Source organism: Pollachius pollachius (genome assembly GCF_949987615.1).
Source record: "Pollachius pollachius genome assembly, chromosome: 4".
Taxonomy (NCBI): Eukaryota; Metazoa; Chordata; class Actinopteri; order Gadiformes; family Gadidae; genus Pollachius; species Pollachius pollachius.
In genome coordinates, this window is record NC_136937.1 from 28,964,703 (window position 1) to 28,987,569 (window position 22,867).

A 22,867-nucleotide genomic window follows, 5' to 3' on the forward strand; every position below is an offset into this window, starting at 1 on the left:
AGAGAGAGAGAGAGAGAGAGAGAGAGAGAGAGAGAGAGAGAGAGCGAGAGAGAGCGAGAGCGAGAGCGAGAGCGAGAGCGAGAGCGAGAGAGAGAGAGAGATCAACAGTGAGAGCAAGAGAGAGACTGACCTCTATGAAGAAGGATTTGAGTTCAGTCAGGTGTTTGAAGATGGTCAGAGGACAGCTGTCCAGGCGGGACGTCCTGCGCTCCGCCTCCTCCAGAGAGAGCCGCACAGGGTGGGGCTCCTGCACACACACACACACACACACACACACACACACTTTTTTATTAAGGAAAATCGTGTATTATTATCATTCATTCCAGTACAGCTTTTGTTACAAGAATGGGCATGTGTGTGTGCGTGTGTGCGTGTGTGTGTTTGCCTGCACGTGTGTGGGTGTGTACCTTCAGTAGCTGACAGGGGGTCTGTCCAAAGTTGCTGATCATCCCCTCCACCGCCTTTTCGCTCCTTCTCGTCCGTGATGGCGTCAAGGTCGACCGCCCCTGAAATGAAAGACACACACACACACACACACACACACACACAGTTTGAACAAGCACAAGCACACACAACTAACTTTAGGTGCTTCGTACATTCATTGTCGGTCATTTTGATCCATGAGGGGCTCGGTTCAACAGAGTGGGGTTGTTGCGTTTACCCTTTAATATCCTGCCTTTTCACTGTTTGGTTTTGATCGAGCCTGACCCGAGCTGAACACATTGTGTTGGGACAATAAAGTTTTGAAAGGCGGTACCCTCGTAGGTGCAGTAGTAGAAGACGTTGAGGGCCTCTACGGCCGCGGGCCCCCTCTGCTTGTGGCCGAAGATGAGGTCGATCCACTCGTGCAGGTGGGCTGACACGTAATCCGACTCCTGCCGAGAGACCGCCGCCGGAAGGACGCGGAGACGTTAAGACCCCCGTACACAACCACAGACAACCATAACAAGCAGGGGCTTCAGAGCGCGCTGTGTTCTCTGAATGGCAGAGAAAACAGCAACACACACACACACACACCAAGAACGGAGCAGCACATTCACACACACACACACACACACACACACACACACACACGCCGAGAACCCAACAGCACATTAACACACAAACACCCGAGAAAACCTCAGCACATTCACACACACACTCACACACCTGCCGGTGTGCTTGTGTTAATGTGCTGCTGTGTTCTCAGTGTGTAATTCATGTTGTTTCATACAGCTGTGGCAGTGCATTTCCTCTCTGGAGGACAACGCAAATATTAAACTTGTCGTTTAAGTGGTTGTACAGTGAAAACCACTCACTTAAATAAAGTCTGTCTCTAGCCTCTCTGTCTCTATCTATGAAGCCAAATTCGTGGCACACATTCCGTCCATCGGTCATGACGTGGTTTGGTCTGTTGAGCTCTTGAGCAAAAACTCTTGAGCATCCGGAGTAAGCGCAAGCTGCTGCAGATAACAGGGCCCGCCACAGATGTTACAAATGAGTCGGTGATCGGGCACACACAAACACCCACGAGGGACCCGGCCTTATTCAATTTCAGCCCCGATTCCGAGGCGATGGCCTGGCCCGGCGGGAAAAGCCGCTGATTGAAATGAGTTTATGTTCCGGAAGGGCAGTGGTTACCACCCCCCACCCCCCCTCCCCAGGTGGCTTATAAATGGGGAGGGGGGGAGCGTTGTAAACTGGAGCGTTGTACTGACAAAAGCTGTCGGTACAACGCTCCAGTGGAGAGAGACCATCGATTGGAATTCGCCGCAAACCACACGTTTGCAGAGACAAGCCCCTTTGCGACGTGTTTCAAAAAAAGAGCATATAAATAATACATTGGTATTACTTCTGTTACTACAATACAAGAAGTATTACTTCTTCTTCTATTGCTTCTGGAGCTAAGAGTCGAGAGTTGCAAAGAGAGGAACCAGATAAAAGAAGAAGAGAGCTATGTTTCTGCGCCATTGATAAGTGCTGCATTTAAGACCGGTGTTTGACAGGCAAGCTGAATTCCCCGAACCCGTCAGGGAAGAAGTTAATGCCTGATGGGGTAGAATGGGGCTGGAAGGGGTCTAAAATGTGAATGGACTCATACAGATAGCAGGGGCAGTCCCCTAGAAAAAGATGCAGCGCACTTCATTCACAAATAGCATATGGATGACTAGGCCATTTCATACTAATTGCAGAGTAATTAGTACTGTAATTAAACTATTAGCTCTAAAATCGTACCTACAGCGAGTTCAATGAATTGTATGAGTTTGTTTATGATTTTTTTGTCATGCCAAAGCAACCTTATGGTTTTCAGAAAAATACATCAATAAAAATACATCAATAAATAAATAACTACTTCAGGAACACTGCCCCCCCCCCCCCCCCCACAGACACACAGTGCTTTAGCAGGGGCCTCACCAGGGCCTTGCGGTGCTTGTAGATGAAGTCCTCTGGAGACTTGGCCCACCTGGGCAGCAGCACGTTGTCCACCCTCTCCTTGGAGATCTGCAGCCGACCCAGATCATAGCCTGGGAGGCGGGGTCACATGAGACAACACGGTCTGTTATTCAGCCCGGACAGGGAGCGCATCAGCCACTCAGAGGACCAGCACGGCCGGGCCAGGTAAGACAAGAGAAGAGGAGGAAGGAGAGAAAGAATGAAGTTAAGGAAGGAAGGAAGGGAGGGAGGAAGGGAGGGAGGAAGGAAGGAAGGAAGGAAGGAAGGAAGAAAGAAATAAAGAAAAAAAGAGAGAAGAGAAGGAAGGAGAGAAAGAATGAAGTTAAGGAAGGAAGGAAGGAAGGAAGAAGTAAAGAAAAAAAGAGAAGAGAAGGAAGGAGAGAAAGAAAAAAGGAAAGAAAGAAAGAAGTAAAGAAAAAAGAGAGAAGAGGAGGAAGGAGAGAAGAGAAGGAAGGAGAGAAAGAATGAAGTTAAGAAAGAAATAAAGAAGAGAAGGAAGTAAGGAAAAGAAAAATAAAAAATAAAAAAAAGAAAGAAAGAAAGAAAGAAAGAAAGAAGGGAATGAAGTAAAGAAAGAGGTAAGTAAAGAAGTACAAAAAGAAAAGAAGATAAGTAAAGAAAGAAACAAACAAAAAAGAGAAACAAACAAACAAACAAAAGAAACAAGGAAACAGACAGACAGACAGACAGACAGGCGGGCAGACAGACAAAAAAGAGAAAGAATCAAAAGAAAGAAAGAACGAAAGAGAAAGGGAAAGGAAGAAAGGTGTAACCAAACCAGCAGAGAAACAAAAGAACCAGATCCGGCTTGGGAATGAACCGGGTCCTCACCGTTCTTGTTCTCCAGGAACTCTGGGAAGTAGAAGAACTCTGGGATGAGCTCCTTGACGTCGTTGGGGTTGTCCATGAGGGCCTGCCACGTGGCCGGGATGGAGTGGAACTGGCGGTCGGCGCAGTCGAACCTGGAGCCCCCACATCAACACCACATTCAGGAGAGCAGGGGAGCGTTCACAAACATTCACATAGACAGAAGGTTGTGGGTTCGATCCCCAAGGTGTGAAGGAATCCTTGAACGAAATACCACAACCCCTACCTGCTCCTGAATGACATGGTCTGCACAAGTGTGCCTACCTCTCCACCCTACTCTTCTACACCCTCTACCCTCTACTATTCTACACCCTCTACACTCTACTATTCTACACCCTCTACCCTCTACTATTCTACACCCTCTACCCTCTACTATTCTACACCCTCTACTATTCTACACCCTCTACCCTCTACTATTCTACACCCTCTACCCTCTACTATTCTACACCCTCTACCCTCTACTATTCTACACCCTCTACCCTCTACTATTCTACACCCTCTACTATTCTACACCCTCTACCCTCTACTATTCTACACCCTCTACTATTCTACACCCTCTACCCTCTACTATTCTACACCCTCTACCCTCTACTATTCTACACCCTCTACCCTCTACTATTCTACACCCTCTACCCTCTACTATTCTACACCCTCTACTATTCTACACCCTCTACCCTCTACTCTTCTACACCCTCTACTATTCTACACCCTCTACCCTCTATTCTTCTACACCCTCTACCCTCTACTATTTTACACCCTCTACTATTCTACACCCTCTACCCTCTACTATTCTACACCCTCTACTATTCTACACCCTCTACTATTCTACACCCTCTACTATTCTACACCCTCTACCCTCTACTATTCTACACCCTCTACACTCTACTATTCTACACCCTCTACACTCTACTATTCTACACCCTCTACACTCTACTATTCTACACTCTACTATTCTACACCCTCTACACTCTACTATTCTACACTCTACTATTCTACACCCTCAACACTCTACTATTCTACACCCTCTACTATTCTACACCCTCTACACTCTACTATTCTACACCCTCTACCCTCTACTATTCTACACCCTCTACACTCTACTATTCTACACCCTCTACACTCTACTATTCTACACCCTCTACACTCTACTATTCTACACCCTCTACACTCTACTATTCTACACCCACTACGACCCTACTCTTCTCCACCCCTTATTGTGCACGTGTGTGTGTCAGCGCATTTGTGTGTGCAATGTGCATGCACGTGTGGGTTGCGTGCGAAACAAACACATGAATGGTTATTGTGCCCCCCCCCCCCCCCCCCCCCCCCCCACTCACCGGCCGCTCTGCAGCTGGATGTGCAGGGAGGTGAAGGGCTCTACCCGGATCAGGTAGTGCATGACGCCGGCCGCGTTGGAGTAGTGCGTGCCGTAGTGGAAGCGGTCGATGGTGCCCGTGGGGTCCTCGAAGCTCTCGTACCTGGGGACGGGTCACAGGTCAGAGGTCAGAGGTCCACTGGGTCATAGGTCAACAGAGATGGCATGACCTGGACCGACATTTAATTAATCAAAATGAATGAAATATATTTATAGTATATATATATTTATCGTCATTTATCTTTCACAAACAACTCATTGTTTGTGAATGACGTGTATTTATTAAACTGTAATATTTTCATGATAAAATTGGCATCAATCATGATGATAAAAGTTGAATATTAGGTTCAGAAGTCAGACTTTGCGACTGCTAAACCAAACCAGTGCAAGCTCCCATCACGAGGTGGGTGGTGCGCTGACGGGGGTGCGTGGGTGAGGACGTGAGGGGGAGGAGCCTACTTCTCCCGGACGGCCTTGGCGTTGCGTTCGTTGAGCACCGCCACGGGCTTGGACAGGTCCCGGTACACGCGGGGGTCCTCCAGGGCCAGCTCCTCAGAGGTGTAGTCCGACAGGATCCAGGGGAACTAACACACACACACACACACACACACACACACACACACGCACACACACCACAGCCTGATCAATAACTCAAACTTTAATAATAGAACTGTACTGTAAGGCTAATCTATTGTTACAAATCAATTGTAATTGTACATGTCAATGTAAAGAACGACCAACAGAACAACCACAGCAGTACTGCTTACTGGTTTCTTTTATCCTTTATTTCACCAGGGAAGCCCAGTGAGACCCACAGTTCGTCAAATAATACATATAATATCTCTATAATACAATACATATGATGTATATTGTATGGCGGCAGCGGTTGAGGAGGTAGAGTGGATTGAGTGGCAACTGGAAGGTTGCTAGTTGGAGTACACCTCGCCCTAACTGCCCCAGACCAGCTGGCTGATGCCCTGCATGGCTGACACTGTTGTCGGTGTGTGAATGTGGGTACGAATGGGTGCGTTTTGGCCAATAATTGAAAAGCCTTTTGAGTGACCACTGTTTAAAAGAGCACTGTAGAAATGCAGTCCATTTTCTATTCATATATTGTGATACTACTCGATACATGACCATGCCACAGGCCTACGGTGAGCAACGTACCACTGGGTACTGGGCCAGGTTGTTGTAGGTGCGGCCTGCGATGGTGTTCAGCTGGATCAGGTAGTCAAAGTTGGAGATCTCCCTGTTCACCCACTTCTGCTTCCCCGCAAACACAGAGAGGACAGTTCAGGCACGGCAGGGGGTGTGAACGAGTTCATTGTTAAATACAGAGAATAGGGTAGTCTTGTTAGAGAGGCAGAGAGAGAGGCAGAGAGAGAGAGGCAGGGAGAGAGAGAAAGGCAGGGAGAGAGAGAGAGAGAGGCAGGGAGAGAGAGAGAGAGGCAAAGAAAGAGAGAGAGAGAGAGGCAAAGAAAGAAAGAGAGAGAGAGGCAGGGAGAGAGAGAGAGAGAGAGAGAGAGAGAGAGAGAGAGAGAGAGAGAGAGAGAGAGAGAGAGAGAGAGAGAGAGAGAGAGAGACAAAGATACACAGACAGACAGACAGACAGACAAAGATACACAGACAGACAGACAGACAGACAGAAAGGAAGAGAGAGAATATACAGGCGGTGCAGTTGACCTCTGACCTGCGTGAGTCCGGAGGCCTTGAGCAGGTCCTGGGGGGAACGGGTGGCGTGCACGCCCAGTGAGCGCAGCAGCAGCATGCGGCTGTACACCTTGTTACGCGCCTGAAACGCACACACACACACTCACACGGGTCACCCTCCGACAGTTACACACACATGTACACACCAACGCAAGTCTAGTGTGTGTTGGGGATGTGACAGAAAAGTGTCAGAAATTGTTTTGGTCAACAATGTAAAAGTCTACCATAACCTTCAATGCTTTATGATTTAAATTTGTATTTGAATTTTGGATTATAATTTTCAGTTACAAGCGTCACAGCGAGTCACAATGGTGTTGGAAACAACTTCTTTCTGAACTGGTCGTTGCTGGGAGAAAGTAATTGCAGGTTTCACACAACCATTGTAATTTTAAAGGGCGACACAATGCTAGAAACCAAACCCCAAGCAACAGCATCCCCGGTGGTGGAGTGTGTGCTACTGCACTTTCCCTTTCTCATTGAGCTTTCTCTTTAAACTACGGGGGGTTCCTAGCTCACCTCCTTCTTGAAGTTGAGGAAGTAGGTGGTCTGGTCGATGAGGAAGATCTCCAGAGCCGAGCGGCGCAGGTTGTACCGCCGCAGGTGGACCTCGCGGATCAGCGACAGCGGCCACTTGAAGTCATGACCCACGCCTTCAGGAGCGACACCAGGCGCAGAACCATTACAGTGGAAGGAAAAAGGGTTGGTATAAAAGAGCTGGATATAACTTCAACTCATGGTGTAACATGAGATAAAAGCAAAATATAAACAGGAGACGCCTTGCTTGAATTATGCTGTTGCGTTTTGGATACCATCTACTTTGAAGTCAAATTTTCCAATTTTCATTCATTAATATATCATTTTCATTAAATATTAGTCAAATATCTTGACGGAGAAGGGTAGTGTAATTTTTTCAATTACATTTAAAGGCTCCCGGATATATAATAAACAATGCTAAACCACGTTACGCTAAAACAAGCTAAAAAAGATAAATGCTAAAAGAAAAAGAGCGGGAAAATGCTGCCCGTTAGCCGGTTAGCTTCCTCACCCTCCTCTTTGTCCTGGCTGCCGTCGTAGAAGTAGATGTGCTGCGTGGTGAGCTCCAGACGCCCGGGCACCACGTCCACCACCGTCACCAGCTCACAGTCCTCCCCCAGGACCAGCTTCTCCTTCTGGCCCGCCTCCTCCACCTCCGCCCTGGGACACACGGTGAACGCACGGTGGATGGTTGTTCCCCCGTCCTGCCTTGGGCCCATGCTAGAAGCTTTGTGTTAAGAGGTTTGGACTTTATAGGAGGTGGAGAGGGAACAGTCATATCTCGAATGCGGATTCATACGGGTCTGCAATGTTTACAATGTTTCCACGCCGAAACATCCCGGGCAAGTTGGATTGGAATTGGGAATAGCGTTCCCGCTGGTCCGATTGGGAAAAATCCCATTAATGGTCCAACTTTTCCGTGGTTTGTTCATAGAAACACGCGGGATCATAATGGAGGCTAGTGCACACACCTACATACACCTCTCACAACATCCCTCCAGAGGCCTAAACAAATATCATCTTTCTGTATATCACTTTCTATACACTTTGACATTTCCATTGTACTATAAAACTTGACATACTTTTAGATTTTATCTATTGTTTTTTATTTGATTCAATTCTCATAAATAAATAACCATTTGTACCGTATGTCCACTTTTTGGAGTTTGACGATGTAAATGTACACTTTAGGCAATGTCAACGTACGTCTTTAGCTTTGTAAATGTACATTTAAGGCAATGTAGATGTACGTTTGAGGCAATGTAAATGTACTTTTAAGGCCATTTAAATGCACGTTTCTGATTCCATTAAAGCCCTTTGAATGTTGAATCTCTGTGTCCTGGTTGTAATCCTAATGTGCTGAGAGAAGAGAGGGACTGACTGCTGGCTGTTGCCGGCGGCGGCGGCGGCGGCGGCGGCAACAGGGTCCTCCTCTGGCAGGTCCAGGATGTCGTCCTCCAGGTCGCTTACCTTCACCTGCTTCACCGCCTCTAGCAGCAGGGACTCAGCATTCACCCGCTGCTGCTGCACGCCTGGGGGGAGAATGAGAGAGAGAGTGAGTGAGTGAGTGAGTGAGAGATAAAGCATGAAAGTGGTTCCTCAAATGGTTAGGACCTGGACTGGATCTTGGTCCAGTTGGAGGTGGGTCACCGCCATGAAAAGGTTTAATAAACCTCAGCAGTTGAACTTTCATTCCATCAATATTCTCGCATAAGCAGAGTGAGCTATTGCTCTAATACTAACATTAGCCAAATACACATTTTCCATGTAACTTTTTTTCTTTCAAAGTAAATACATATATCGAAAAGTTTCCGACAGAAAGAATTCAGAATTAACTTGACAAAGAATGAGGGCGTGACAGCGGGACAGGGAGAGAGAGAGGTTGTCTGGAGCAATGGCCTCAAAAGCAACATCTGGGCCATCGATAGCTTGAGGTTCACTCGTTCCAGACAGACAAATAGAAAAAAATAATGGCCCTCCACAAATTAGGATTAAGAGGCCAGAATATGTCTCAAGGACAGAACCGGTTCAACACTTACTTCATGAACAGTGACAAAGAGAACAACGTTTTCCAGAAACATGAACTCAAAAGTAGTCTAAAGAGAAACCACATAGCTAACGTCAAACACACATTTAACCACGCCCCCAGATCTAGTGTTTTTCTTTGATCGTTGGGAGTAAGAAGGTGGCTCAACTCGGTCGTAGGGTCTCAGGGGTGGCCGGTAGTTACCCAGGTTGTCGCGCAGGGCGCTGGCCTCGCGGTGCGGGTCGTAGTTGTAGTTGCGGACCAGCTTCAGCCTCATCCGCGAGTAGTTTTCGGCGCTGGACACCCGCCAGTGCATCTCGTCCTGTTGCCTAGCGACCCCAGGGAATGAAGGTTTAAAAACAATCCCTCTGAGCTAGCTACCTTCAAGCTACCTAGCTAGCTACCTTCACGTAACCAAGCTTTAAGCTACCTTCAAGCTACCTAGCTAACTACCTTCAAGCTACCTAGCTAACTACCTTCAAGCTACCTAGCTAGCTACCTTCAAGCTACCTAGCTAGCTACCTTAAAGTTACCAAGCTAGCTACCCTCAAGCTACCTAGCGAGCTACCATTAAGCTACCTAGCTAGCTACCTTCAAGCTACCTAGCTTGCTATCAATTTGGGGGTATATGGGGGAAAGCTTAAGATATGGTGATATCCATACCTTATATTGTTACCTAGCTACTTTATGAGGGTAATCTACCCAACTTTATGAGCGAAAAAAACACATAACGCTAAAAAAACGTTGGGTACCTGTCGGCCCAGGGGCCTCTCTCACAGACGTGGCCCCGCCGAGCCGCCTTCCACTGGCGGAGGGCGGCGGCCGTCTGGCTGTGTTGCTGCTTCAGCATGCTGTTGTAGCGCAGGTTCTCCTGGCGACTGCGGCGCGAGAAGGGCTCCACAAACTGCTCCTGAGGAGTCGTGGGGAACGAATACATAGTGTTAAACATTCCTCATCCTTATCGTCAAACCGCTTGTACAGGGTCGAGTCCCGGGGACAGTAGCTCTATTAGGGGGCCCCAGACTTCTCTTTCCAGGGGCCACATTGACCAGCTCTGAAGGGGGGGATCCCGAGGCGTTCCAAGGCCAGTGTTGAGATATAATCTCTCCACCTGGTCCCGGGACTTCCCCGGGGTCCCCTTCCTACTGGTCGTGCCTGGAACCAGTGGGCATCCTTACCAAATGCCCGAACACCCTCAACTGACTCCTTTCCAAGCAGAGAGTTCCTAATCCGAGTTCCTCACGGATGGCTGAGCTTCTCAGCCTATCCCTAAGGGAGACACCTCTTAAACATTGATTTATAAATCCATTTGGGTCGTTCTATGTTCTTCTGATGCTGCTTCAGTTGGAACAATAAAGCAAGAGGTTGACAATCAATTGTCAATGGGAGATATACCTTTGCTTTCTAGAAGGAATATATTTGATTGCCTTCATACATTTGTAGTCCTGTATGAAGGCAACTGTTAGGCATACTGGCATACTGTTTATTGTGTTACGTTTTGATGGTTTTTTTTGCATTACAACAGTCCAATGCCAAATCCGACTAGGTTGTTCCTTCACATTTTCAATGCCAATCTATGGGCCGTCCCACACAAGTTTCTATGGCAAAGTCCTGAAGGATCCCCCTGGATTGTGTGAGCAGCGATTGAACCAACATGACGTTCGTTAATGCATTACACTATATTACACTATATTTCAATTCACAAGCACCTTAAAAAAACATCCTGAATGTACCAATTTGCACTACAAAAAACAACCACTACTTTGCAATACCTTTTCTCTCAGCTTCTATTATTATTTATCTGTATATTTTATGTTTATATTGTTATTTGTACATTTTGTCTTTATTTGCTATGTATATATTTATTTTTTACCTTTCTAATAAACTTGAATTTTGTTGTGAATCACACTGTCTGGACGACATTTAAAAAAATGTGCACTATGTTCAACATATAGAGCGATTCTGATTCTGATCAAGTCCCTGATTTGGAGCATACCTGGAAGCGGATCTTGCTCTCCCCGCGATCCCGCTCCCTCCGGTGGAGGCTGACCATGTAGGCCTCGTGGCACTCCTTCCAGTAGAGCGCCATGGTCTCGTGGCCCTGGCTGAAGGTCTCGATCTCGTACTGCTTCATGTATGGGATGATCTGGGGAGGAAACGCCGTTGGGACCTTCAGTACTCGGGACGACAGTTTGCTCGAAAACATTTGCGTTTCTAACAGAATGGCTGGATAGTTAGTCTTGCAAGGTGACCTACGATTTAGTCTACGATTTGACAAAAGTTCATAATGTTTTTGCTAGTTACCGTTCATTTAGTCAATACATTAAAGTTTATATTTGAACAACGTGACCTTATATATTTATTATAGTATATATTATTGTGGCAAGATATTTGTCGGAATAAACGTGCGTAAGTACATTGTTCTTGTCAAGCACAAACGAGACAAGTAACGCATTTCTTCAAAGCCTGTAGTTGGACTTACGTATCTTTAGAGGTAAACTTGCCAGAGTTGGACTTCCGTATTTGTCGAGGTAAATGCGCCGGAGTCACGACTTCCGCATTTGTTGAAGTAGACACGCCGGAGGTGGACTTACGTATTTGTCGAGGTAGACGCGCCAGGATTGGCCTTCATGTTTGTCGAGGTAAACGCGCCGGAGGTGGACTTACGTATTTGTCGAGGTAAACGCGCCGGAGGTGGACTTACGTATTTATCGAGGTAAACACGCCGGAGGTTGACTTACGTATTTATCGAGGTAAACACGCCGGAGGTGGACTTACGTATTTGTCGAGGTAAACACGCCGGAGGTGGACTTACGTATTTGTCGAGGTAAACACGCCGGAGGTGGACTTACGTATTTGTCGAGGTAGACCCGCCACTCCGGCGAGCGGCAGTACGCCTGGAAGTCCTCGAAGAAGGTGGGCCCGCCGCTGGTGTCGGGCAGCTGGGGCAGGTGCAGCTCCATGTAGAGCAGCCGGTGGACCTTGGACAGCAGCGTGCGCATCAGCGGCACAAGGAAGGAGTAGGTGTCTGTGGCGATGGTGGCGGCGGCGGCGTCGTCGCCGTCGGCCTGCGAGTAGAGCGCCCGGCGTAGGATCCCCTCCACCTTGCCCAGCAGGTAGCAGGCCTCGTCCTGGCTCTCCACCACCTTGGTCTGCAGGATGCCGTTGAGCTTGGCCGTGGCCATGGCACACACCTGGTGGAGAGAGAGAGAGAGAGAGGTAGAGAGAGAGAGAGAGAGGTAGAGAGAGAGAGAGAGAGAGAGAGAGAGAGAGAGAGAGTGAGTGGTGTAGAGAGAGAGTGGTGTAGAGAGAGAGAGAGAGAGAGAGAGAGAGAGAGAGAGAGAGAGAGAGAGAGAGAGAGAGAGAGAGAGAGAGAGGTGTAGAGAGAGAGGGAGAGAGAGAGAGTGGTGTAGAGAGAGGGAGAGGGAGAGAGAGAGAGAGGGAGCGAGAGAGAGAGAGGTAGAGAGAGAGAGAGAGAGGTAGAGTTAGAGAGAGAGGTAGAGAGAGGTAGAGTTAGAGAGAGAGGGAGGGAGAGAGAGGTAGAGGGAGGTAGAGAGAGAGATACAAAGAAAGAGAGATGGTAAAGAACGGTAGAAAGAGAGCGATGCAGCGAGAGAGAGAACAAGAGAGAGCGAGAGAAGTGGGACCGAGTAATTCAGCGCGCTGGCACGTTTGTGCGACAAAATGCCCGTGCGTGTCCGTAGGTAATCATCTCAGCCATCCTCGCTTTTACACAAATGTGCTTGCGGTACCCATGTGCTATGGTTAAACAGTGTATGCTCCCCCCCCCCGCCCCCCCGCCCCCCCCCCCCCGGCTCACCTGGGGCTCCTCCTGGGCCATGAAGCCCAGCAACAGCCGCAGCCCCACCTGGGACAGCCGGAGCCACTGGTCCCCCGAGGCGTACCACACCATCAGGCAGTCCATGAGCGTGAGCGTCTCCTCCAGCACCTTTTCGCTCCACAGCGCCGGGCTCACCAGGCCCTCCGCCTGCAGGAAGTCCTGCACGGCGTGCAGCAGGCGCACCGCGTTCTCCGTGTGCTGAGGCAGCGCCACCGCCGCCGCCTCCCGGTTGTCCGCCACCGCCCACTCCAGCATGCGCTCCATCAGGCTGGGCGGGGGGGGTCAGAAGAGAGGTGGTGTGATGGGGGGGGGGGGGAGACTATGAGTTGCGTGGTCATTTGTGTGTCAGTTGACTGTTTTGTGTTCTATAGGGTCAGGCGTGGGACTATAGAGCGTGCGTGTGTGTGTGTGTGTGTGTGCGTGTGCTCACGTGTGCGTGTGCGTGTGTGTACGCGTGTACGTGTGTGTGTGTGCGTGTGCGTACGTGTGCGTGTGTGTGTGTGTACGCGCGTGTGTGAGTGCGCGCGTCAGTGCATGTCTGCATGTGCGTTTGCGTGCATGTGTCCGTGCGTACGCGTGTGTGTATGAGTCTGTGGAGATGTGTGCGTGAGCATGTCTTTATGCGAGTGCGTGCGTGCGTGTTCCTCTAACCGGAGCTTGATGTGGTCGACGGGCATCAGCAGCTCATTGGCCGTGCCCAGCTTGGCGAGGGCGGAGAACACCTGGCCGCGCTCTAGCCACGCCCCCTCGTCGGAGCCCTCCACGCCGCGCCACGTCACCCACAGCACCGTGTCCAGCAGCATGCCGCACAGCTCCTCCTCCACACGCTGGGGACAGGGAGCCTTGAGGAACACTGGCCGCTAACGCACGCACAGGGCGCTCACACACAGCTAACACACAGGGTGCTAACAGATAGAGTGCTAACACACAGCTAACACGCAGGGCGCTAACAGATAGAGTGCTAACAGATAGAGAGCAAACACACGCACAGGGCGCTCACACACAGCTAACACACAGGGTGCTAACAGATAGAGTGCTAACACGCAGCTAACACACAGGGCGCTAACAGATAGAGTGCTGACACACAGGGTGCTAACAGATATAGTGCTAACACACACACAGGGTGCTAACACACAGCTAACACACAGGTTGCTAACACAAAGGGTGCTAACACACAGGGTGCTAACACACAGGGTGCTAACAGATAGAGTGCTAACACACACACACACACAGGGTGCTAACACACAGGTAACGCACAGGGTGCTAAGACAAAGGGTGCTAACACACACACAGGGTGCTAACACACACACACAGGGTGCTAACATACAGCGTGCTAATCACACAGGGTGCTAACACACAAACCGCTGACACACATTTAAAACACTCACAGACCGCTAACACACAGACCGCTTACACACAGGGTGCTAACACACATTTAAAACACAGACCTAGAGGGAGTTTACACACAGGCTACTCGCACAGAGTGCTAAACACACAAAGTGCTAAACACACAGGGTGCTAAACACACAGGGTGCTAACACACAGGGTGCTAACACACAGGGTGCTAACACACAGGGTGCTAACACACAGACCTCCCCCCCCACACAAGCTGACCCAGGGTCTGGTCCGCTCTAGTTTTGGCCCCGGCGCCTCACCTCCGTGCCGTTGAAGGACTCCCCCAGCGAGATGGTGTCGCTGAACAGGAAGCTGTCGTCGCCGAGCGACGGCGTGGCGTCCCGCTCCCCGCCGGCCCCTGGCAGGAAGGCCTTGGCGCCGTCCAGGGGCGACGGCGTGCTGGCGCCGCTGGCCGGCGTCTGGCTCCCGCTCTCCCCGCCCTCGTAGCCCTGGATGTGGGACAGGTCCAGGGTGAGGCCCCCGACGCTCCGGCCCCCCGACGCCCAGGAGGGCCGGGGCGTGGCGGCGGCCGAGGAGGGCGTGTCCAGAAGCGAGACCGCGTCGCCGCCGCCACCGCCGTTCTCCAGGCTGTCCAGCGAGCGGCCGTCGCCCATGCTCAGCCGGTCCTCCTCGCCGCCTCCTCCTCCTCCTCCTCCTCCTCCTCCTCCTCCTCCTCCTCCTCCTCCTCCTCCTCCTCCGTGGCGGTCCCGGCTCCCCGCGCGGCCCCGCCGCTCCAAGGGCAGGTCCAGGCGCGCGGCCCCGCCCGACCGGCCCAGGTCCAGGCTGCAGTTGCTGATGGCGTCGGAGGCGGAGCCCCGCGTCCCGGGGCCCGCCTCGCCGCCGCCCGACCGCAGGAAGAGCCTCACCAGGGTGTCCTGCCAGCACTGCTGCCGGGCGATCTGCAGCGCCGCGTCGGGCTGCGTCTGCAGCAGCTGGTGCACCTTGGGGTGGGGTCAGAGGCGGGGGGGGGAGGCGTCAGCACTCTGGGGTGGGGGTGGAACTTTGGATGACTATCTAGGGGTGTCCTCTTCCAATGGGACACCCGAATTGCAGGTCTGTGATGAATACAGTTCATAAGGTACACACTTCAGGTGCGTGCCTTATATCAGGGGCAGGATAGTGTTTGACTCCCGTTCTAAGGTTGTGTGTTTTCCAACCCCATGGTCTGCCTTTGACCGTTTTATGTTGTAGTAACACCAAAACGCCACCAGGTGGTACACTGCACTGCAGCAAGAGTCTGCGGTCGACTACTGACGGCTTTTAATAGGCATTTGAGTAATAAAACAAACTCAGGCTATCCCTTTAACTCTCATATGCTTGTGATTTGCAAGCATAATTGAACTCCAATTACACATAATTAACAATTTGAAATGAAGACAGTAGCAGGTTATGATACTAAATAGCTCATCAAGATAGTTTCGGAACACATTCCCCAAATGCTTCAGAGTATATATGATGCGTGTACTTGGCTACACTTCGTGGACTTCACAACGCATGAAGGCCCGGTTTGCCACATAATATGCCCCCGCCGTCATTTGTATTCATTGACTTACAAAGGATCATACTGATATCTATCAGTGGTTTCGTTAGGTCATCGTTTGCCACCTTGCCTTGAGAAAGGTGGACGAGTTCTAAAGAGTGGATGAGCCTCTTTTATTATGATCAGCCGCCCACGGTGGTCATAGTCATTATGTTATAATACATCCACTGTAAATGCCTTTGGATAAGATCTCTGATAGCAATGCCAATAAAGTGTGTGTGTGTGTGTGTGTGTGTGTGTGTGCACCTCACCCTCTTGCACACGATGAGTCGCACACTGGGTTTGGCCCGGTGGGTCAGCTGCAGCAGAGCCATCAGGTCCTTATAGTTCACCACATTATCTACGCACGCACGCACGCACACGTACACGCACACACACACACACAGGGAGAGATCGATGGCAATTGGTTTTGAGGTGAGGTAGCAATGGAGAAAATGGCAGACTAAGCCCTGTCTTGGGAAATCAAGAGCTGACAAAAGGAGCCTTTTAGCAGAATGAAAGTGCAGGTTGGTGTGTGTGTGTGTGTGTGTGTGTGTGTGTGTGTGTGTGTGTGTGTGTGTGTGTGTGTGTGTGTGTGTGTGTGCCGAGAGCTAATGCTATTCATTTAATTAATCCAAAGAGGGCCCACATAATGCTATTGGCCAGGGGTCGGAGGTTAATAGGATGAGATAGTAGCAGACGTTATTCTGGAATTGCTATGCTATGCTTCTTCTAGAATGGGAAAAAAAACGTAGTCTCAGAATAAGGGAGCATAATTATTCTGTGTGTTTGAGAACAATATAAAAGGTGTTTCATAGGTTACATAATTAATACGATTAGGTTTAATTTGATCATTAGCATGTTTGAAGACAAAAAAATACTGTTACACTGAAGTAATGAATAATCGACATTGAGATTCTGCATGGTACAGCTACGTCATTTCACGGTAGTAACTATTCGGTCCTGGTTTCAAAAGTACCTCCATTAGGGTCAAATGTAGATTGCGATATAAACTTTGATTTAAATCGTTTGTGTGCAAATGTATAAGGGCAAACCAAACGTGCATTCACTATTAGGCAGAAGCGTGCTCTGCTGAAGGGTTAACCCTTGAATCTCTGTCATGCTTTGTGCTCAAACTAACTACGATCAACACATTGGAATCCTGCAATAGCCTCAATAACCCCAACGCTGTATTTGATTGTACTTCATCTCCATCAACACTTTTGCGCGTCGAAGCTTTCGGTGGTGCGTTTTTCATGAACCACTCGCGCCCAGGGACTGGGGATGAGGAGGGGCTAGGTGGTGTCTCAGGGTCCCGGCCCCCCTCACCTGTGTGGAGCACCTGGGTGAGCAGGCAGCGCAACAGGCTGGGGTTGAGGTGCGTGTCGGGGAAGAGCAGCGACAGCCCAGAGTATCCCGCCTCGCGCAGACGCAGCCGCTGCTTGCTGCGCTCGTACACGCGGTCGCAGCGCAGCATGCGCTCAAACAGCTGGGATGTGCGCGCGCACAGACACGTGCACGGACACACACACACACACACACGCACACACACACACACACAAACACACACACACACACGGTTAGACACGGGTATGTTAAAGCTCAAATATGCTAAGGTACTGGTTCCGTCAAACAGGATTGTAACATTGGCTTGTTTAATGTTTGTTAATTAACATTAATAATAATATAATTTATCTTGTTGCTTTTTGTATCTATTTGTGACATAGCTCTACCTAAAAGGTATGTGGTTAATTATTTTCATTGTCAACTCGTTTTTTTAATATTAATAATTATTAACTTTTTGGTCTCAATGATTCATCCATAAAATCTCTCAAACAATGGCAAATTAATGCAATATTTATATAAAACACTTTATAATCCAAATCACTAACCACACCCACTACCCCCTCACTAGCCCCTCCCACCGGCTCCTCCCCCAGCCCCGGGCTCCGCCCACCTTGAAGACCAGCTCCCGGAGGCGGTCCGAGTACTTGCTGTTGAGCAGCAGGGCGTAGCAGGAGTCGGCCGCCCCGGCCTCGAACAGCAGCAGCACCAGCTGGTCCCGGGCCGGGCTGGTCTGGAGCAGACCAATCAGCAGCTCCAGCAGGGAGCACAGCTACACACACACACACAGAGACACACACACACAGACACACACACACACACACACACACACACACAGACAGAAACACACACAGAGACACACACAGACAGAAACACACACAGAGACACAAACACACACACACACACACACAGAGACACACACACACACACACACACACAGAGACACACACAGACACACACACACACACACACACAGACAGAAACACACAGAGACACACACAGAGACAAACAGATAGAAACACACAGAGACACACACAGAGACAAACACAGAGACAAACACACGTGGAAAACACACAGACACACACGCAGAGACACAAAGACACAAACGCAGAGACACACAGACACACACACACAAACAAACACACAAAAACGTTGCAAAAACACACACAGAGACACAGACAGTTCAGAAACATGGACGCCTGAAGGAAGTTCTGTATTTTGTGGCTCATTGCTGCATCCATAAAATGTATGCAGCTGCAATTGATGCTTCTTTTGAAAACACGTGAAGAGAGGAGATGAAGACTGGCCAGCTGGTTCACTGTGTAAAATAACTGTTCAGTTACAATTACAATTAGGGCATTTAGCAGACGCTTTTATCCAAAGCGACTTACATCGGTTAATATACACATTGACACACCGACGGCAGAGTCAACCATGCAAGGCGACAGCCAGCTCGTCAGGAGCAGTTAGGGTTAAGTGTCTTGCTCAGGGACACATCAACAATCAGCTTGGAGGAGCTGGGGATCGAACTAGCGACCTTTCGGTTACAAGGCAACTGCTCTACCTCCTGAGCTAAGCCGACCACTCAGTTCCACACATTGCCATATGAATAGCGATACAGTAATGATAAACACATATTGCATGATTACAGATCAGATGGAAACGTCCACAGACACTAATAATTTCATGGCCAGTAACGCAGAAGGCCACCCTGTTTGAGGTTGTCACTGACGTCACGTCAGAGCTCTGAAATGCTGCCCGAATTTCTGTCCTGTAATTTCGAGCTGGACGACCGTTTAATTAAACCCTAACAAGTCGGACCTTGTTTTTTCCCAGAGACGTCTTGAACGCAGCACAAGAATACAGTCGTCCACCCCTTCAACGCAGCCAAACCCGACCAGCAGGCCTCTAGCTCCTCGCTGTAATCTGATAGGAACACAGCCGAGTGCATTACAAGTCTGTCACAAGGTATTAACAAACACAGCCATTAAGAAACGCTGAACTCCCAGAGGACTGAGGGCTGAGACGTTTTTTATTTGGTCTATTTTCTAGACCAAAGACTTGGTTTTTCATTGGACCACTCCCTCTCTAGGTTAAAGACATTACTGCATATCAAGCTCCGATTGGCTGAAAGGGGTGACCCGGTCACGTGCTGATTAGGCACTGATGTGACACACCCGAACCTTTTATTACAGTTAGTCTTAATTACAGCTATAGTCACAGAACGGACATTTCATTTAAAGGGGCGGTCATGAGACGAAGGGGGAGGGTCTTGTTGTCCTTTAAGAGAGGCTAATGATTGGCTGAGATGTGGCACCCGTCCCCTGGGGAGGTTGAGTGACAGGGGGGACATGGAACAGGCAACCTTCTGTCGATACGTCAAAGGGAAACGAAGGATGATTGTAGCACGATTCCGCGGGGGTGACGGGAATCCCCTGGACACGCAGACCAGGACGGACGTACGGACGGAAAGAGGGGGGGGGAGGGGGCGAAGGAGGAGAGGGAGAACAACACAGGGTCAGGAGGAGAGGTGCCCGGACAGACAGAGATGGAAGCACGTTTCATCACGGGATGTCCTCGACACGCGACGCATCATATCCTGTTCTGGGTCTCTTTGGGGGTCGCAGGAGTGAGGTTGATTTTACAGTATACGGGGAACGGGTTAACCTAGCAATTGTTAGTGCTTGGTACTTGTTTCTATGAATATCTTTGCTGTACCGACAGCCATACATTGTAATTTCTCTTTCCTCTGACAAATGTTCTAAAAGGAAAATGTAAATGTACATTTACATTTACTGTAAATGTAAAAACATTTACTGCTCATGTTCACAGAAAGACATTGTGATTAAAAAAACAAATAAAAGTGAGGGAAGGTAAGGTAATCGAGCTCCACAGACAACGAGTCAATGCGTTTTGGCTCGTCTCACAGAGGTGTCGCTCATAACACTAATCACGGCTCTGTTCCTTGTATGAATTAGTTGGCTAAACTAGTGAAGCTTAAGGCTCAGTTATGGTTCCACGTCGACGCAACGCAAGGGGGTTTACGGACCCCTTACGTCCTTGCGGACCCTCCTTGTCCACCGCAAGGGCCTGACGCGCGCCTCCTAAAAATTGTAACCTTGCGTCGAGGCGACGCAGCAGCAAGGGCTGTGATTGGTCCGCTCACTAAAACCTGATGCAGAGCCAGAACGGGTTCAAGACTGCGTCGATGCGTCTGCATGGTCCTTGCGTTGCGGCGACGTGGAACCAAAACTGAGCATGTTCCCGGGTGCATACCATAATAAGTGTGATGTGTGGTCCTGGAATGATTTTGGGAAATAATCGTATTGGGATTATTTCGACCAATATTGCGATTGCGATTAAGTATGCGATTCTCTTTTTAAAGTTCCTTGTGTTCTGTATTATTCGCTAAACAAGCAATAAATCATTCTATAGTATGACCAACTGTATAAACTGCTATTTTCTTTAGGCAAGGCCTATGTGTTGATATTAATTGATGCATGATTTGATATTATAACATCTTCATTTAACTATTATGTCACCTGTTCCTCGTCCCCGATGGCGGCGATGTATCCCAGAATGCTGTGCATCTCCTCCTGGGACATGCCCTTGCTGATGTAGTACTTGAGCAGGCCGCAGAGAGAGACTCGCACCGTGCCCACGTCCTCCTCGCTCATGTCGCTCTCCCGGCAAGAGCTCCTCCTGTGGGGGGGGGCGGTAAAGGGGTTAAAGGTCACGGCGGTGGCACGGGAGGTTGTGTAGGTCAAAGGTCAAGAGTTGTTGGTTGAATGCGGTCGACGATGATGATGATGATGATGATGATGATGATGATGATCGGGATCACGTTCAGTGATCAGTCTACCAGCCTACCCAGTGGACGGTTGGTGCGTTTTATTATCCATCCGTCTCGGAGGTCTGAGGACGTTGCCTAGCGACACGTATGAACACGCCCCTTTTCCTCGGACGGCGAACTTGCTTGCTCGGATGAACTCAGAGGAGGCCGAGCAAGGATTCCGAGACAGAATTCAAGATGGCTGCGCCCAGTGTGACTTGTGAGTATGAACTGTTTTCATTGTGTTTGGACCGCTTTGGTGGTTTAAATGGCAATTTCAATTGCACGTATTACTGCAATACCTTACTGCGTCCGTACCTCTGCCTATGGCCTATAGCCTACTTATTTTGCAGCGCCTGTTGGTACTCTGCCAATGCTACCGCGACAACAGCTTTCCGAGTGGCGTCCATGTTTTTCTCCAACGACCGAGCGAAACATAATAAAACGTTTGAAGTGTGGGCGTGACGTCACATCCGAGGTCCGAGTCGGTTCGCAGAGAATACTAAAACGCACCATGTAGCAAACATTGCTCATCTATCCGTCACACATCTAGGTGGACACCCCCACCGGTGATGTCATAAGGGATTTTACATTTTTCACATATTTTTCATGTGAAAATATATAATAAATAATTGTAGAAATGTATCAGATTTTTTATCAAAAATAATACAAATATTTCTTGATATTCTCTTTATTTGTATTATTTCTATATTTTTTCGGATAGTAGTACTAATTGTGTAAGCATTTGATGGAAAGGCTGCTATTGGCCGTCGTACCCGTAGAACATTCTGATGGTGTCCAGCAGAAACTGGACGCCGTATCTTTTGCGGAACTGTTTCCTGTTGTCCTTGACGATGGTGGACATGTACTGGATGTGACCTACAATACGACAGAGGATCAAAACATTGAGGCAAGTGCAACACACACACACACACACACACACACACACACACACACAATTTTGCCTCCCTGTAAGCATCCAAGCATACAAAAATAATCTGAGCTAATTGCCTTGGAAGTAAGCGTAGGCTAAATAAAGTTCATACAACTATAAATTATGTAAAAAATTGCATGTAATTGATATCATCATTGCTGTTTACGTGGTTGATTCTATTTCCTACATTCTGTGCTCTATTGTAGATTTAGATTTGCTCCACCCACCCACTCATCAGACCCCCACAACCAGTCACCCACCCCCCCCACCAACCTACCCACCGCAACCCGCCCACCTACCACCACAAACCCATACACCACCACCCTTCCAGCAGCTCCCACCCAGCCCTCCATCCCGACCCCCACCCCAGCGGCCCCCCTCCCCTGCCTCACCGATGCGGGTGGGGAAGTCCCCCTGGCTCCAGGTGCTGCAGTTGAAGAGCAGGTGGATGTTGAGCTGCTGCAGCAGCACCGGGTTCTTCTCGTAGGTCACCTGCTCCACCAGCAGCTGCACCGCCACCAGCACGTTCACGTCCACACGGCCCGCCGGCAACTAGAGGGGGGGGGGGGGGGGAGGCAGACGGTGACCAATCAACACCAAGACGCTGCGGGCAGCGGTTTCCGACGTGCGACCGTTTCCAGCCGTGACTCACGGAGCGGTCGTGGTGGGAGTTAGGCTCACGACTCATTCAGGATGTTAGGACACATTTTGATCCATGAGGTCTACTGTAGCTGTTTGGGCGACTTATACTCTAAATATAACTACAATTTATAAACGCAAGGAATGGAGGAAAAACATGAATGAACTAAAGAAAAATGTATTAGACCGAGAGACAGACCGGTACACAGAGACAGACCGGTACACAGACAGGTAAGACAGGCAGACAGATGAACAGAACACAGAGCCCAGACAGACAAACTTACAGAAAGCCAGACAGAGCAAAAGAGAGACAGACATACGCACAGACGGAAGAACAGACAGACAGACAGGCAGACAGTTCCTTCTGCAGCAGGGCGCCCAGCGAGGCCATTGATACAGACAGACAGGCAGACAGACA

General features: G+C 49.3%; 1 protein-coding gene across 1 annotated transcript in view; it reads right to left on the bottom strand.

Annotated features, from left to right (window-relative positions):
- nbeal1 (neurobeachin-like 1) overlaps positions 1-22,867 on the bottom strand; it is a gene marked incomplete at its 3' end in the record, with an annotated part of 65,485 nt that overhangs the window by 13,628 nt on the left and 28,990 nt on the right. The window contains 26 exon segments of the mRNA XM_079734271.1: positions 131-247; positions 408-464; positions 466-506; positions 758-875; positions 2,395-2,504; positions 3,265-3,395; positions 4,638-4,778; positions 5,135-5,259; positions 5,843-5,938; positions 6,366-6,467; positions 6,902-7,035; positions 7,431-7,579; positions 8,301-8,451; positions 9,150-9,274; positions 9,698-9,855; positions 10,942-11,091; positions 11,798-12,139; positions 12,766-13,054; positions 13,438-13,613; positions 14,442-15,122; positions 15,973-16,061; positions 17,030-17,189; positions 17,658-17,816; positions 20,587-20,746; positions 21,653-21,755; positions 22,203-22,362. Coding sequence (XP_079590397.1) covers positions 131-247; positions 408-464; positions 466-506; positions 758-875; positions 2,395-2,504; positions 3,265-3,395; positions 4,638-4,778; positions 5,135-5,259; positions 5,843-5,938; positions 6,366-6,467; positions 6,902-7,035; positions 7,431-7,579; positions 8,301-8,451; positions 9,150-9,274; positions 9,698-9,855; positions 10,942-11,091; positions 11,798-12,139; positions 12,766-13,054; positions 13,438-13,613; positions 14,442-15,122; positions 15,973-16,061; positions 17,030-17,189; positions 17,658-17,816; positions 20,587-20,746; positions 21,653-21,755; positions 22,203-22,362 — 4,224 coding nt within the window.